At 33.6% G+C, this 15348-nt stretch overlaps 1 protein-coding gene across 1 annotated transcript; it reads right to left on the reverse strand.

The window, feature by feature from the left end:
- Positions 1-11633: 11633 nt before the first annotated feature.
- On the reverse strand, positions 11634-14058 carry LOC115969432 (non-functional pseudokinase ZED1-like). The gene is made up of 2 exons (XM_031089083.1): positions 13189-14058; positions 11634-12054 (listed from the first exon to the last, which is right to left on the reverse strand). The coding sequence occupies exons 1-2, from the start codon at positions 13908-13910 to the stop codon at positions 12024-12026; spliced, it is 753 nt and encodes a 250-aa protein (XP_030944943.1). The 5' UTR covers positions 13911-14058; the 3' UTR covers positions 11634-12023.
- Positions 14059-15348: the final 1290 nt, after the last annotated feature.

Genomic DNA, 15348 nt, shown 5'->3' on the forward strand with positions numbered 1-15348 from the left:
TGGAGAGGGTTATGAATAAGCTTGCGGGATGGAAGGCAAAGTACCTCTCCTTTGTGGGGTGGGTTGTGCTTATTAAGTCAGTTATGTCCGCCATTCCAAATCATGTAATGCAAGGGGTTGTGTTACATGTGCATGTTTGTGAAAAATTGGACAAAATCAATCGAGATTTTTTATGGGGGTCCACGAATGAATGAAGGAAGATGCACATGGTGGGTTGGAGTAAAATAGTGAAATCCAAAGATGAAGGGGGGTTTGGGAATTCAAGAAGCTAGAGCTAAAAACATAGCCTTGTTATCCAAGTTGAATTGGAGGATGTATCATGAGCAAGATGCTTTGTGGGCGAAGGTTATGTTGAAAAAATATTGCGCTAACTCAAGAATAAGGTTGAGAGATCCTGAAAAACTTCCATCATCCCCTAATTGGAAAGCCATCAGCTTAGGTTTCCCTGTCTTTAAAAAAGGTATAGTTTGGGGGATTGGTAATGGTGTTGGGGTGAATGTGTGGATGGATAATTGGGTTAATGGTGACTCTTTACGAGCAATGATTGAAGGTCCTCTTAGGCAGGAAGAGCAAAATCTAAAGGTCTTAGACCTATGTTGCTATCAAGAATGGAAATGGGATCTAATTTCTTTCGACTTACCCCAATCCATTAAAGAGAAAATTAAGGCTATTCCAATCCAAATGTATGGGAGTGGGAGGGACACGGTGATGTGGAAGTTCTCCAAAAATGGAGAATTCAATACAAATTCAGCTTATAGACTTGCAATTCAAGGTGGGGAGAATGCTACGCAATTCAGTGGGCAATGGATATGGAAGTTGGATATTTTGCCTAGAATTATAAATTTTATTTGGCTATGTTTACATGGTAGCATACCGGTGAAGGAAGTACTAGCGGACAGGGGCATCAATTGTGTTAGATTGTGCCCGATATGTAGAGAGCAGGATGAGTCCATCCTCCATCTCCTTTGTGATTGTGTGTATGCTTGTGATTTGTGGAAGAAACTAGAGGTACCTCCTGCTCATGTAAGTTCTTTTACTGAGGGTCTTGAGATTTGGTTAAAGACCAATTGTTTAAGTGAAGTGAAACATAAAGGCACTACTCCTTGGTGCACGTTATTTCTTTTTACTATTTGGCTTTTGTGGAAAAATAGAAACCATGTTGTGTTTGAAAACTCTGTCCCAAACCCAAGACTTGAGAAGGTGTGTCTGAGTCAAGCCAAGGAATGTTATTACTGTGTGAGTAAGGCCAATCAAATAGCACCTAAGATTGCTATTCCAGTTAGATGGTCTAAGCCTCTTCTGGGTTGGTTTAAGCTCAACATGGATGGAGCTTCACTAGGAAACCCAGGCAAGGCAAGTGGTGGAGGGCTGATCAGAGATAGTGAAGGGAGATGGATTAGGGAATTCTCGAGGTCTATTGGGCATGCAACAAGTGTAATGGCTGAGTTATGGGCATTGAGGGATGGTTTAAAGCTTGCTGTTCAGTTGGGAATTGGGTGCTTGGAAGTGGAGCTTGATGCCAAGGTTAGTGTAGAGATGTTAAACAATGCTGACAATGTTGACAGTGCTAATATAAAATTTTCTTCATTACTTTCTGATTGCAGATTCCTCATAGCAAGAGTCACATAGGTTCGGGTAACTCATGTATATAGAGAAGTGAACCAGTGTGCTGACTTTTTGGCAAAGAAAGGATGCTGCCTGAAGGAGGAGTTTGTTATTTTTGAAACTTCCCCCTCAGATGAATTAGATAAATTACTTGTATCTGATGTTAATGGATTGTACTATTAAATAAATACATCAATTTATGTGGTCTGTGGTGATACACGAGGTCTGGCATTTTTTACAAAGCATATACTACTTTACATCTTTACCCAACAGCAACAGAGAAAGACTTCAATAAAATTCAAACAAAAGAGAGATCATCTTAGCAAAAAAAGAGAAAGTAACACAGTGAGAGAAAGCGAGTCTTTCACTGGTTTAGAGAGATCCAATCGCTGGTCATCAACTGGAGGCAGCAGCAGGCAACAACACTGACAAGGACAGAAGCTTTGACTGGTATCTGGAGAGTTGTGGAGGATATTATCAGAGATTTAACTAAGCTAAGGAGTGTGGTGGCCGACAAGGGAGAGAGGCGATCTGAGGCGAGGGAGGGTCCGTAGGGAGGCAATTTTTCTTGAGCTTGAGGACTGAATGATGTTGACTTGGTTTGGTTTCTAATTTTGAATCTTTGAGCATCCTAAACGTCGCTGTATAAGGTAAAAAACAAATAGGGATGACGTTTAAGGCTTTTTCTTTTCTTTTTCTTTTCTTTTAAAAAAAGGGTCTGTGATGTTAGAGATATATTAGACATATTAGCCCAATGTAATAGGCCCAAGCTCACTCCTACTTGTACTAGTAGTCTAGGGTTTAGTCGTCTATATATACTCATGTTATGGTTCATTGTAATATAGGTTATTGTACTACATTCTTACATAATAAAGATGTAGCCATTAGCCCTTAGCCCTTAAGGGATTCCTACGTGGATGTAGGCTGACAAGGCCGAACCACGTAACCCTCATGTTCTCAGTGTTCCTAGTCTATGCTTCCCCTTCCACATTCATTCTAGCATATACAACATGGTCTAACACATTGCGTTGCTAATAACATATTTAACATAGTATCAGAGCCAAACTTTGTTCTTGGCATCAAACAAACACTCTAGCAAGCAAAGAAGATTATCACGTGCACACCACCATCTGAAGTCACACATGCTTGCTTGCTGGATCTAGACTCCATGCATCTCGCAGCCACCATGGCTCAATGTTGTGTCCAAGATCCACAAACTCAAGCAGACCCATAACATCAATCTCAAATTTGTGCAAACAAGCCTTCCTTTCGAGAAACCAACTACACATCCATGCTTCTCAACCTCATGTGTGGAAAGCCTAGAACTCTGGTCACCTTAAGCCACTGCATGTGCCCACACGCGCTACCTAAACATCTGGACACAATCCCATGCGCCACCAAAGGTTCTCCACTACTAGATTAGAATTTGGCTACATGCGCCACCATGAAAGCCTTGCAATCCGCCAATCTACAAAGCTCAAGAATTTAGGACTCATACGATGTTACACAAGCCCTCACGCGCAGCCCGGTTTTCTGGTTTCTCCTCCACGCGCCAGAGGACATCTCACGTTCCAGCCACGTGCCAAAAATACTTGCTAATCTCATCTGATGTCATCAATCCACGTCAACAACCACGCAAGCACGCCAACGTCAGCTTGATCCACGTCAACCCTAACTACGTCATCAGCCACGCAGCTCGCCACGTTAGCAGTGTCACCTCGTTAACACCACATCACCTAGCTGACTATTGACCCGGACCGACTTGACCCGAACCACTGGAATCTGACTGTGAGCACTAACCGTTGACGTTGATATTTGGTTGACTTTGCTTTTGCTTTGACCATTGACCAAAGTCAAAATTTTCGAAAGGGCCTATCTTGCTCAGTTTTTTGCGTAAATTCCAATTTTGGACTCCGTTTCTTCTTTCGAAGCTCCAAAATTGGTCAACTGGCATATTCTTTATTGTGGTTTCTTCAAAGGCATTCTTCAAGGCATCTCGAAGGGATTTTCTCATGTTTATCCAACCTCAAGCCTTCATTGAACTTCCGCCTTAAGTTTGAGGGAGGATGTTAAAGATATATGAGACATATTAGCCCAATGTAATAGGCCCAAGCCCACTCCTACTTGTACTAGTAGTTTAGGGTTTAGTCGCCTATATATACTCATGTTATGGTCCATTTTAATATAGGTTATTGTACTATACTCTTACATAATAAAGATGCAGCCCTTAGCCCTTAAGAGATTCCTACGTGGATGTAGGCCGACAAGGCTAAACCACATAACCCTCGTGTTCTCAGTGTTCCTATTCTATACTTCCCCTTTCGCATTCACTCTAACATATACAACATGGTCTAACACATCGCGTTGCTAATAATTTATTTAACATGTGAGAACCGCTGAAACCATTCACGATTCTCAGAACCATACGGTCTAACCACGGTTCGCAGGGGTCCTGCTTTTTTCCCATAGAACGGTTCTTGAAGCTAAAAAAATCGCAAAACTAAGAGGTTCGTGGTTTTCCTAGTCAAACCGTACAATCTGGTCCGGGTTTCAAAACCATGTTGTTAAGTAGAAGCAGGTGTCTCATTCATTCACATTTGTTTATGTTGATTGTTTCACACACACATATTTATAATTAATGCAAAAATTGTCTATATTTTAACGTGATGTGAAAAATGAGATAACGGATGTCTGAGAACCAGAACCCAAAATCATTATATATTATATAAAAGAGAATTATATTATAAAAAATAATTTTAAAGAAAAAAAAAATGATGCGTATGTTTTACCAATAAGTATTAGTATGTAAATCATGCAATGCATGTGATTTTTAATTTTTATATAAGCTAGTCAGTAACCCATGCAAAGCATGAGAAAGTTTAATATATATATATATATATTCTCTCTCCTTTATTTATTTTTTTGTAAATATGAAATTAAATAATTATGATAATTATTAATAAGTATTAATCATGATTGCATTTGTACATAGAATTATATATTCCACTATTTAAAGAAAATATAGTATATTAAAAATCTAATGGAGGGTTTATATCAAAAAAAGACAAACTTGGTTGTAGCATTAAAGTTTGCTAACCTTTTATTACCCTCTTTCTGCTACCTCCCATACAAAAGTAGAGCTTTCCTCATTACCCAATTGCCACAGAGGTCCAATGATCATATATTGGGGTAAACACGCTTGCAAGTTAAGTTTGCTGTGCAGGCAGAGTCACTGACTTTATGTGACTATGTTTCAGATGACAATCAATATATATATATATAAAAGCAGAGACCTCATGCAGAAATGCATGAGGTCCTGCCATGTGGCACTCTAAGCTTCCATTTAGTCTTTTTAACCTTTTTTACATTAAATTTTTTAACTGTAACCCAATAATTTTTAGTAACTTATTTTTATTGTCACATATATGGCCTAAGGTTGACAATGACCAAACAATTGTAATCACTAATCTTCTAAAAAGAAAATAACTACGTTGTCAAAGTACATGAAAAGCCAAGCCCATAAATGTTGACCCAAATAGGATTTTCCCACAAACATGTAGCTGAAAGGCTACAACACGTTGTCAAAGTAGATGAAAACCCAAGCCCATAAATATTGACCCAAATATAAATTTCCCACAAACATGTAGCTGAAAGGCTACAACGTTTCACCCATCCCAACTTTGAACCCCCACCAACGTGTAGCTCAAAGGCTACAATATGAATTCCCACCAACGTGTACCTCAAAGGCTAACCCATATTGATGTCATTATATGTTTATATAGAAAAAACAATTATAAATAAAAAAATTACTAATAACAAAAAAATCCACAATGATTTTAACTATACCAAGGGAAAAGAAATTAGGCTTTCACTATGGGGAACAAGTGCCTGGCAAATTGATGAAGATGTATATAAGAACAATCCAGGACCTTTTGTCTTAATTGCAACTTCAACTATTGTCAAATCATTTGGAGGTAAGTATAACTAAATAATGTTACCAACTATCAATTTTAATGTACTTAGTACTGCTATCAAGTTAATAAGTATATAGGTTACTAATCTTAGGCCATAAATTTTACAATGAGAAATGTAAACACTAATTATAAATTTTTTATACTCAAACTTATTCATTTTCAAAACAATCTAATGATACTTTTAGAGAATTTCATTCTCATTAAAACATGTCTTCCTTTTTCTCAATTTCAATTCAATACGATTTGGTTTATTATAATGTATTCTCCAATTTTTGCAGGCAAATTCTCTTTGTCATCAACCAGTGCAACAAAAGTATATCTAAATCTTGAGATTCCCGAGGTTGCTGAAATAATTGATAGGTGCATATTTTAAAAATTATTAATAACAAAAAATATGATAAATAACATTTTTTATCTCACAAAATACCATTTACATTCTTTTCCTTTTTAAAAATTCAATGATAGGAATGGTAAAAAACATGATCCTATACAAGAAATACCAAAAATACATGCAAAACAGTTTTCAAAGGAGGATTTTTCTTCAAACAATATGAAGACAATACCAGAGCTCAAATGCATTGAATGGGATCCTACGAAACAGGTTTGTTAATCATTTCAAAGTAGACTCATCATTTACATGAAAATATAATAACACATCATTTACTTAAAAAAAAAAAAACATATTAACTTCAAAATTCATTGCAGGATGTTAACTGCTATTGTGTTGCAACAATAAGCAACATTGATACAACAATGGGTTGGTATTATATTTCATGCGTGTTATGTGGAAAGAAGGTCAAACCACAATCAGGATCATTTTGGTGTGCAAAATGTGAAACAAAAACAAATCTGCCTACTCCAAGGTTAGAGGCACACACATTAACTACAAAGTTTTAAATTTTTTTTATAAACATATTCCTCTTACTATAATTACTATACAATTGCAAAATGCTTCAGATACAGGATTCAAATTGAAGTTTTTGATTCAACTGACAAGACAACTTTTGTCATATTTGATCGAGATGCTAAGAAAATCCTAAATAAATCTGCAAAAGATCTTGCTGAAAAACAAATCGAGGTACAACTTATTTAAATTATTAAATTTATTGTAAAACTATAGATTATAATATAAATTAAAATTCCTAATATGCAGATTGAAATTGAAGAAGGAATCCCACGTGATCTTAAAAAAATTTTAGGAAGACAATACATTTTTCTACTTCGCTTGAATGAATTCAATTTGAAGGATGGTTTTGAAAATTACACAGTTGCAAAGATTTTTGATGCACCTTCAAATGAGAAAAAGGTATGGAACCAAAAAAAAAAAAAGCCAGTATGCTATATTATTTCTTTCTCTACGCTATACTGATGTAAATAATGTGCTCAAATTTAATATGAATGCAGATACCTATGCAAAATCTTAGCGACAACAAATCTACCAGCACAAACTTTGTAAGATCCAACCAAGAATCTTCCAGTGCCATTTCATCAATGATCAACACAAATGATGCAACAAAAGGAGAAAATGATAAAAGCACACAAATTGAACAAATAAGGATAGAGCAAACTTCAAACGCTGAAGATGAAGAAACAGATGATGATAACATATCCCTCAACATGCTTTACAAGTGTCGACATACTTCAAAAACCAAGGCATTCAAGAAACAAAAAAAACAAAATTTCGCCATAAAGCTCTTTATTACATCACAAAATAAATATCAATAATATGGAATGTTACCATGCTTTTATCAACTTTTATTATACAATATTACTCTAAAGTTGATTCTTTTTTACTGATTACTTCAACAAAATAATTATAATGAATATTTGTTTGCAATTTATAATTGTTACTATGTTATAATATATATACAGTATTCTTCATAAAAAAATTGCATAAACTAATACAACATTATCCGTGCATCGCACAGGCAACTTACTAGTAAGTCTTAAAAAAAGTACTTTATGGCCTGTTAGGTAGCATATTTCAAATAACAATTTTCAGTGTTTAAAAACTGAAAATTATGATTAAAAAAATGTGTTTGGTAAGGATTTTTTATTGAGAGTGTTTAAGTTATAATTCTTAAATTAAGGTATTTGAAAAAATGTATTTTGAGAACTCATTCATATCAGTTTTTAGTTTTCAAATAACTTTGCTGAATGTCTTTTTTGTAAATAAATTGAAAATTATGGGACCCATTGACAAAATCAAACTCTCTCTCACAAGTTTCAACTTTTTTTTTTTTTCTCTCTTCTTAAACAAAATAGTATCCTTTTACCATACAAACAATCATCACTTTTTATATAAAAAAAAAAAACACATACACATCCCAAACATACAATTATATTTTTTAACATTTTAAAATATATTATTTGAAATATGGTATCAAACACATTTTTTGAATTATAAGTATTTTTAACACATATTTTCATAACACTTTTTAAACCATAATTTTTGTATCATTTTAAATATGAAACCACGCTTAACCTTGCAAAAATAAGGGCTTTATTTTTTTATTTTTTTTTTTTTTTTTTGGAGGGAAAGGACTTATACTTTGTTAGTGCTCATGCATTCAAATTGTATCTTGTACTCATTTCGTTCTGCTTAGTTAAGTGGCACACTTTTTTCTCATATATATATATATATATATATATATAAAATAAAACAAAAAAAAAAATGAGGCACACTTTCAACGACAACTTTTTTGCTAAATAAAGCATGACTTGTTTCTCCTTATATAGTTTTTTATTGGAAAGGAGTCCTTATATAGTTTTTCAAAGGATTGCCTTTTCTGCCTGAGGCTGGGTGGGGTGTACCTGGACTCTGGCATAGCTATGCGACATTTTTTTCAAATTGACATTACAATAAAGGTCCAACATTCAAAAGCTTAGTCTAAACATGCGCTAGCAAAAACTGATTCAATAATTGAGATATATTGACCAAGACCTTAATAATTGAATAATTGGCCTGTACCTGTACTATCATTTTTAGCTTTCTCCCCAAGCCATTAAAGATTGTTGAAATGTGATAAAATAAGGAAGAAGTTAATGTGGACTGATGAATCCCAAGATGCAACTAGTCTAAGTCTTTTTGGCATAAAGCCTTTTCTTTTTTTTTTCTTTTTTTCTTTTTTTTTTCTTTTTTTTTTTTCAAGATTCTCTCATTATCTAAATTTATTGTAAATTAATAGTTGTTTTCTATTAAAAAAGAACAAAGTTTGACTACAATTCTATTTAATATCTTTTTATTAGATGTGAATTTTGATAATTATACTATTGAATTACATTTTTTTCATATATTTATTGTGTTCGCAAACTCTCTAAAATATCAAAGATTTATAGTTATCTCATCAATCAAATGTTTATATTTCAAATTCTTAGACAATAAAAATATGCATAAAAAATAAGTTTATGGATCAAATAGTAAATAAAATTTTATTAAAGCAAAATTTGACATACTTATTAAGAACATAAAAAACATGTAATCCAACATTAAATTTTAAAAATATATAGTCATGTTAATTTTTTTAATGAGATATATAGCCATTGGCTACAACTAGGTTTGTAGCTAAACTTTTTCCTTAAAAAATAATATTTCTCTATACTTCGTATTGATTTTTTTTTCCTTTCCCTTTTAATTGTAACACTATGTTTGAAACATGCAAAAGAGAGGGAAGGAAAGAAAACGAAGGAAAGGGTTGCATTTCTTCTCTTTGGGTGACTTAAGAGAAAGAAAAAAAAGGGTATGATCCCTCCAATTTCGGCATAAATTAAGAGAAGTTAAAATGAAAAAGTGCACCAACAATTTTTGACATTTATAATGTGTTTGGTTGGGGTGATAATTGGGGGAATGGAAAATGGTGGAAACAAAATGGTATTCTTGGGTGTATAATTGAGTGGAGAAAATGGAAGGGATTTTGGTGAGGCCTAGGTGCTTTCTACCCAAGCCCACCAAAATCCCCCTCCACCCCCCCCCCCCCCCTCTCCAACTCCAATTTGAGGAGAAAATATGGGGAGAATAGGGGGTTTGATGAGAAATTATCCATCTACATGCTATCCTCTCCTCCATTGACACTATCTGATGTTGTTGTTGTTTTATTCTTATTTTATATATATATAAATGAAATATGAGCGTGATAATAAATTTATAGAAAATTTATTTTTTATTTTTAACCAAACAAAAGAGTTTTTCATCTTCCCAACTAAACACACATGAGAGAAAACTAAAAAAATCTTTCTATTCTGTAAAATTTTTTATCTCTCTACTTTTCCCTTCCCCTAACCAAATAGTGCATAATTACTCATAAAATTACACTGCTTCCCATGTGCTTTCATCCATCTCTTTACTCTATTAGATTATAAAAGTTTTAAAAAACAAACACACACATGCACACACATTTTTTCCCGTATTTCTTTTTCCTTTGCAAAGCAAACAAATAAAAAAATAAGCATACTTTTCTCTTTCCTTTTCTCCTTCCTTTCCTATTTCAAAATATATGAGAGAAATTTTTTCTCAAATACATATATGAGGAAAATATTTTATTTTCCTTTTTTTTATCGTGTCCTTCCCATTACTCTTTTATTTTATTTTTATCTCTCCTCAACTGTAACCAAACACAATGTAAAATAAAAATAATTGTCTCTCTCTTTTTCTCCCCATTTTTGTCCTTTCCTCTGCTCCTTTGTGAAAATTGAAGTCATGCAAAATTTCATTTTTAATTTTATAAATTTTTTAATTAGTAAATTATAAGTGATAATATTACTTTGATTTTGGCTCATTATTGATACCACTTTTATTTTATACCAATCAATTCAAAAATAATAAAAGAAAACTATACATATTATATACCAATCACAACAAATATCACCTCAACAATTACAAAAAAAATTATGAAATTTATTGTTTCCCTAAATTTAATTTTTATCAATCACAAAACACATGTATTGATAAATCAACGTATCTTTCCAATCCAGTAAATTTCATTTCAAGTTCACACCTTTCATGGAACATAAATATAATGAAACAAAATTTTTATAATTTCTTTTTCATAATTTTAGAATTGCATGTTATGATTGATATATATATATATATATATATAATTTTTTTTTTCTTTTTCTTTTCCCTTTGCAAACCAATTATTTTTTAAAAAAAAATTCTCATTTCTTTTCTCATTTCATTCCTATTTTGTATTTACAAGCATATATGCTTGAAATATTTACTTTTTCTTTTCTTTTCTATGTCATATCCTTCCCCTTAATATTTTGTTTTCTCTTTCCGTAGTTGTAACCAAACACAATGTAAAATAAAATGAAAATCCAAAAATATCTCTTTCCTTGCTCTCTTATTTATTGTCATTTCCTTTGTTCCTGACAAAATTTCATTTTTTTCATTTTTCTTTTTTTATAAATTGGTAAGTTAGTAAATTATAATTTATATAATGTAGTTTTCATATAAACTCACTATAGACACCATTTTTATTTTACATTAATCAATTCAAAAAAAAATCACAAATCATAACAAATATCACTTCAAAACTTATGAAAAGTAATGAAGTTTATTCTTCCCAACACTTAATGTTTATCAAACCAAAAAAAAAAAAAAAACACATGTATTGATAAATCAACCCACCATTCCATTCTAGTTGTATTTAATTAATTGAACCCAATTAATCAACTTGGGTAATTGAATTAATTAACTGGAGTCAAGCTATCTTAACCCAACAGTATTTAATTTTGGTAATGTATATCAATGTTTATCTCCTTTAGAAGGTGCATTCTGATTTTTTGTGTGAGCAGATTATGACATACTGGAGCACCAACACCAGATTAGGCACATCTGTTAGGATAATGATAATTTTTGTTTCATACTTACTAGAGCAAGATTAGGCACATCTCTCTTTGTCAGAATACAGATTTTTTTTTTTTTTGTTTCATTCTTCTTGAGGCTACATGTATTTCATTCAAATGTGTATACAAGGACGATTGAGATCATATTGTCAATAGAAATAGATTGAGTTGGATGATCTATTTCCGTTCAAACATTGCAATATTGCCTCTTTCAGATTTAACATTACCCTTGTGAACTCTTTCACATCTCTGTATTCAGATGTGATAAACCATGGCAGCCAAGACAAATTTAAATAGCAGGACCTATAAACTTCTCCCCTTCAAATCTTTTATGGGCTTTAATACATTATTGTGAGTGCTCATCTGTGCAGAAATCACTAAATCATTGATGACAAAATTGGCTGAAAATTTCCAGTCAGGAAATTGCTTTAAGAGAACCCTTGAACCAATAAATTCCCTGATGATTATGATAGTTGTTGAGCAGAGAAGCTATGGATGAAAATAGGCTTGCCGTTGCAGGATACAGTAGCTTCTCCAGTGGCTTGCTTCCATTCTCAAGGAACGCTCTTTCTTTTTCCCTTCTTTCCTCGCCTTTCTTACTCATTTTAAAGAAACCACCTCATCAGAAACCCTGCATAATTTAAACGTGAGCTCAGAATCTAACCCTTTACCCTCTTTCTCCTGCAACCCACCAAAATAAAGATTCAAAGGATCTCATGGAAAGTAAAGCTTTCCTCAGTTCTCACTAGCCAATTGTGCTCGTTCCGTTCACTTGGACTTCTTAGAAGACTACCACAGAGGTCAGAGGGTCATTGGTATATAAATTGGGGTGACATGCTTACCAAATACCAATGGACTAAGTGCAGCCGTGCTGGCAGGTTTGTTCAAAACCAAGTTGTTAGTCCATGGAGAGCTCAGCGATTGTGTTTCACATTACTACCAGAATCTTTTAAATGCAATTATACCAGTTATTATGACGAAATGTGAGGCAATAAGTTATTCAATGAATTTGTTACCTAATTCACACAAATGATTTAAACACTATTTATCAGAGGGAAAAATGTGTCTAACTGAATGGTGTCAATCATTATTTATACTGTAAATAAGTATGACTCTTAAAGTATCTCCCAAGATGTGACAGTAACAATGAATACTAACTATCTTGCTTGGATTTACATTTTGATCTCCTACCTTTGACCCATTATGTATCAGGAAGCCTTTTGAAAATCAACTGAGTTATGCCTGTTGTTGTGCCTAAAATAGTTGGATATGAAATAATGTGAACCTTCTGCATGATTATTAAGCAGCTCCATTTTATTTTTCATATGATTGAGAGAGATTTAAAAAAAAATCAGTTTTTTATGATTGCGAGATTTATTAAAGAGACAAACAAATCAAGAATTAGTGCACAGAAAACAATAGACTAGCCACGTAACAGAAAACTAAGCTAAGACATAGGAAACCAGACAAACTAAAACAGAACCATCTATTCCCAACTGTATCACAACATTTTCTTTGAAACTGAATTCCTAACACCTTTACAAAACTCAAAACAAGATCTATTGTCTAGTTTCAAACACTGTATTATTGCCTAGATTTAACATTTTGCAAGACCTCATGCTAACAGCAACCCATATTATTTTCCAAGAAAAACAACATTGCATCAGACGAAATCATTTTGGTAAACACGTCTAACAGTAACAATTGATAGTTTGAAGGGAACTTGGATGAACCAACTGATTAAATAATTAATCATAGAACAAACCTCTCAATCCGTCTGAGTTCTTTGGTCACATCCACCATAGTCGGCCTTCTCTGTGGATCCTCCTCTGTACATGTCAAGGCAAGGTCCAGCACAGCTTGTAATTGCTGCTCTAAACTAACATCTCCTTTCCCTGAAAAGATTGCAGGATCCACAATCTCATTTATGCAACAAGCTTGAGCACATGTATGAATGTACGCTATTAAGCTTGAATATTTATCAGTTGCTAATCGAGTTATATCATATGATTTCTCTCCAGTTAAAAGCTCTAGAAGAAGCTCACCAAAGTAATATACATCCGATTTTTCAGTTACCTTGCCCGTTGCTTCCAATTCAGGGGGGTTGAAGTATACATTCCAAAGGCCATCATAAACTTCCACGTCTATTTCACCCTCAGGGATTGATACTGAATAAAAAAAGTGGTCCAATTTCGGAACATCATGTTCATCTAATAAGATATTTCGCATATGTATAGCCATGTGGATGACAGGTCTAGAGAAAGCGGTATGAAGATACGAAATAACATGAGCAATCTGCCTTGCAACCTTTAACCTGCTGGACCACTCCATGGGCTGATGTTGTTGTCGAGTATCATGGGACACGTAAATTCTATCCATAAGGAAACCATTCATAGCAGATTCATACACTAAAATGGGAGATTGAGTCTCGAGACAACACCCTACAGGCTTTAATACATTTTTATGAGAGCTCATCTGTGCAGACATTACTAGATCATTAATGGCAAAATCAGCCCATATTTTATTGTCAGGAATTGGCTTAACAAAAAAACTTCTTCCTTCAAGATAACCCTTGTACCAAAGCTTTCTCAGAGGATTTTTATAGTTGTTGGTTGCTAGTTGGAGCTCTTGAGCAGAGAAGCTACGAATGGGAATACACTTGTCATTGCAAGTGACAATCAGCTTCTCCAATAGCTTGCTTCCATTCTCAATAAACGCTCTTTCTCTTCTTTCTTTTTCCTTTCTTTCCTCACTTTTCTTACTCATTCTAAAGAGACAATCTCTCCACCAACTCCACATAGCATGAAAGTATGCTAATCTCTTATTACCCTCTTCTCCTACCACCCACCAAAATAAAAATTCAAAAGATCTCGTACAAAGTAGAGCCTTCCTTATTACCTAGTTGCCACAGGCGCTCAATGATCATATATTGGAAGTAAACAAACTTACAAAAGTAATTAAGTTAGCTGTGCAGGCAGTGCCACCAACTCTATGTTTCGTATGACATTTGTATTTAGCTAACTTCTCTTTATAATGCGTGGTAAATTGTACTTTGACCAAGATTGCGTGTTTCCATTCACATCTCAACCTTAGACGTTTTCCCTCTTTTCTTTTTTTTGTAATTTTTTATGTTTATTTTTTGATAATTTGTTAGTTGGGTGGAAGGATTAGGATTTGAATCGATGTCTCAGTATGAACGTGAGGAACATTTTTTTTCAATGTTGATAATTCTAAAGAGTATGTTTATAGTAAGGTTTTCTTATTTTTCCTCTTCTTTAGTTCTGTAGTTTAGAAATATTACTTTTTGTTAAGGACATATTTTTATGTAATTGGCATATCTTTTGACAAAATGCATTTTACTTGTATTTGGGTAAATCTAAGTAGGTTCAAGATAATCATTACAAGTGGTAATTGAAGACATGGATATTACTCAAGAACTGCTCAAGAAAAGTGCAATCTACAAGTCTCGATACCTCCTCGATAGAAACTCGATCTATCGAGATTCATTAAAACTTGACATATGTCTCGATCTATCGAGCTTATGAGATTCAGATTATAGCCAGCAACGTTTTTATTCTAAAGTGCTATTTGTTTGTGGGTTTGTATAATCCTTATTGGATTAGGAAAGCCCAAGATTTGTGTAAACTTACTTGGAATATGAAAGCCCATTAAACTCCTATTTAAAAGGAGGTGGAAAAAGAAAAACCAAACCCTAGAGAGTTTCATAAGGTTTTCTTTTTAAAATCGTAGCCTCCTCCTACAGAAGAAAGAGTTTTTGTTGCATTTCTTGTACGCCTTTGGGTTTTGTAACCAAGCAAAGTCTCTTGCACCAACATTGAAGATCTTATTGGTGTCTTCATGTGAAGCTGCTGCAAATCAACTACAACAATCAAAGGGTTGCTGTGGAGTTAGTCACGTACTTGGA

Source organism: Quercus lobata, chromosome 11 (genome assembly GCF_001633185.2).
Source record: "Quercus lobata isolate SW786 chromosome 11, ValleyOak3.0 Primary Assembly, whole genome shotgun sequence".
NCBI lineage: Eukaryota > Viridiplantae > Streptophyta > Magnoliopsida > Fagales > Fagaceae > Quercus > Quercus lobata.

Bases quoted from the DNA above. Each gene is read 5' to 3' on its own strand.
- LOC115969432 (XM_031089083.1), bottom strand. From the start codon at position 13,910: ATGTCTGCACAGATGAGCTCTCATAAAAATGTATTAAAGCCTGTAGGG. The intron at 12,055-13,188 runs GTTTGTTCTATG...TAAATTATGCAG, and splicing joins GAACTCAGACGGATTGAGAG to GGTTTCTGATGAGGTGGTTT.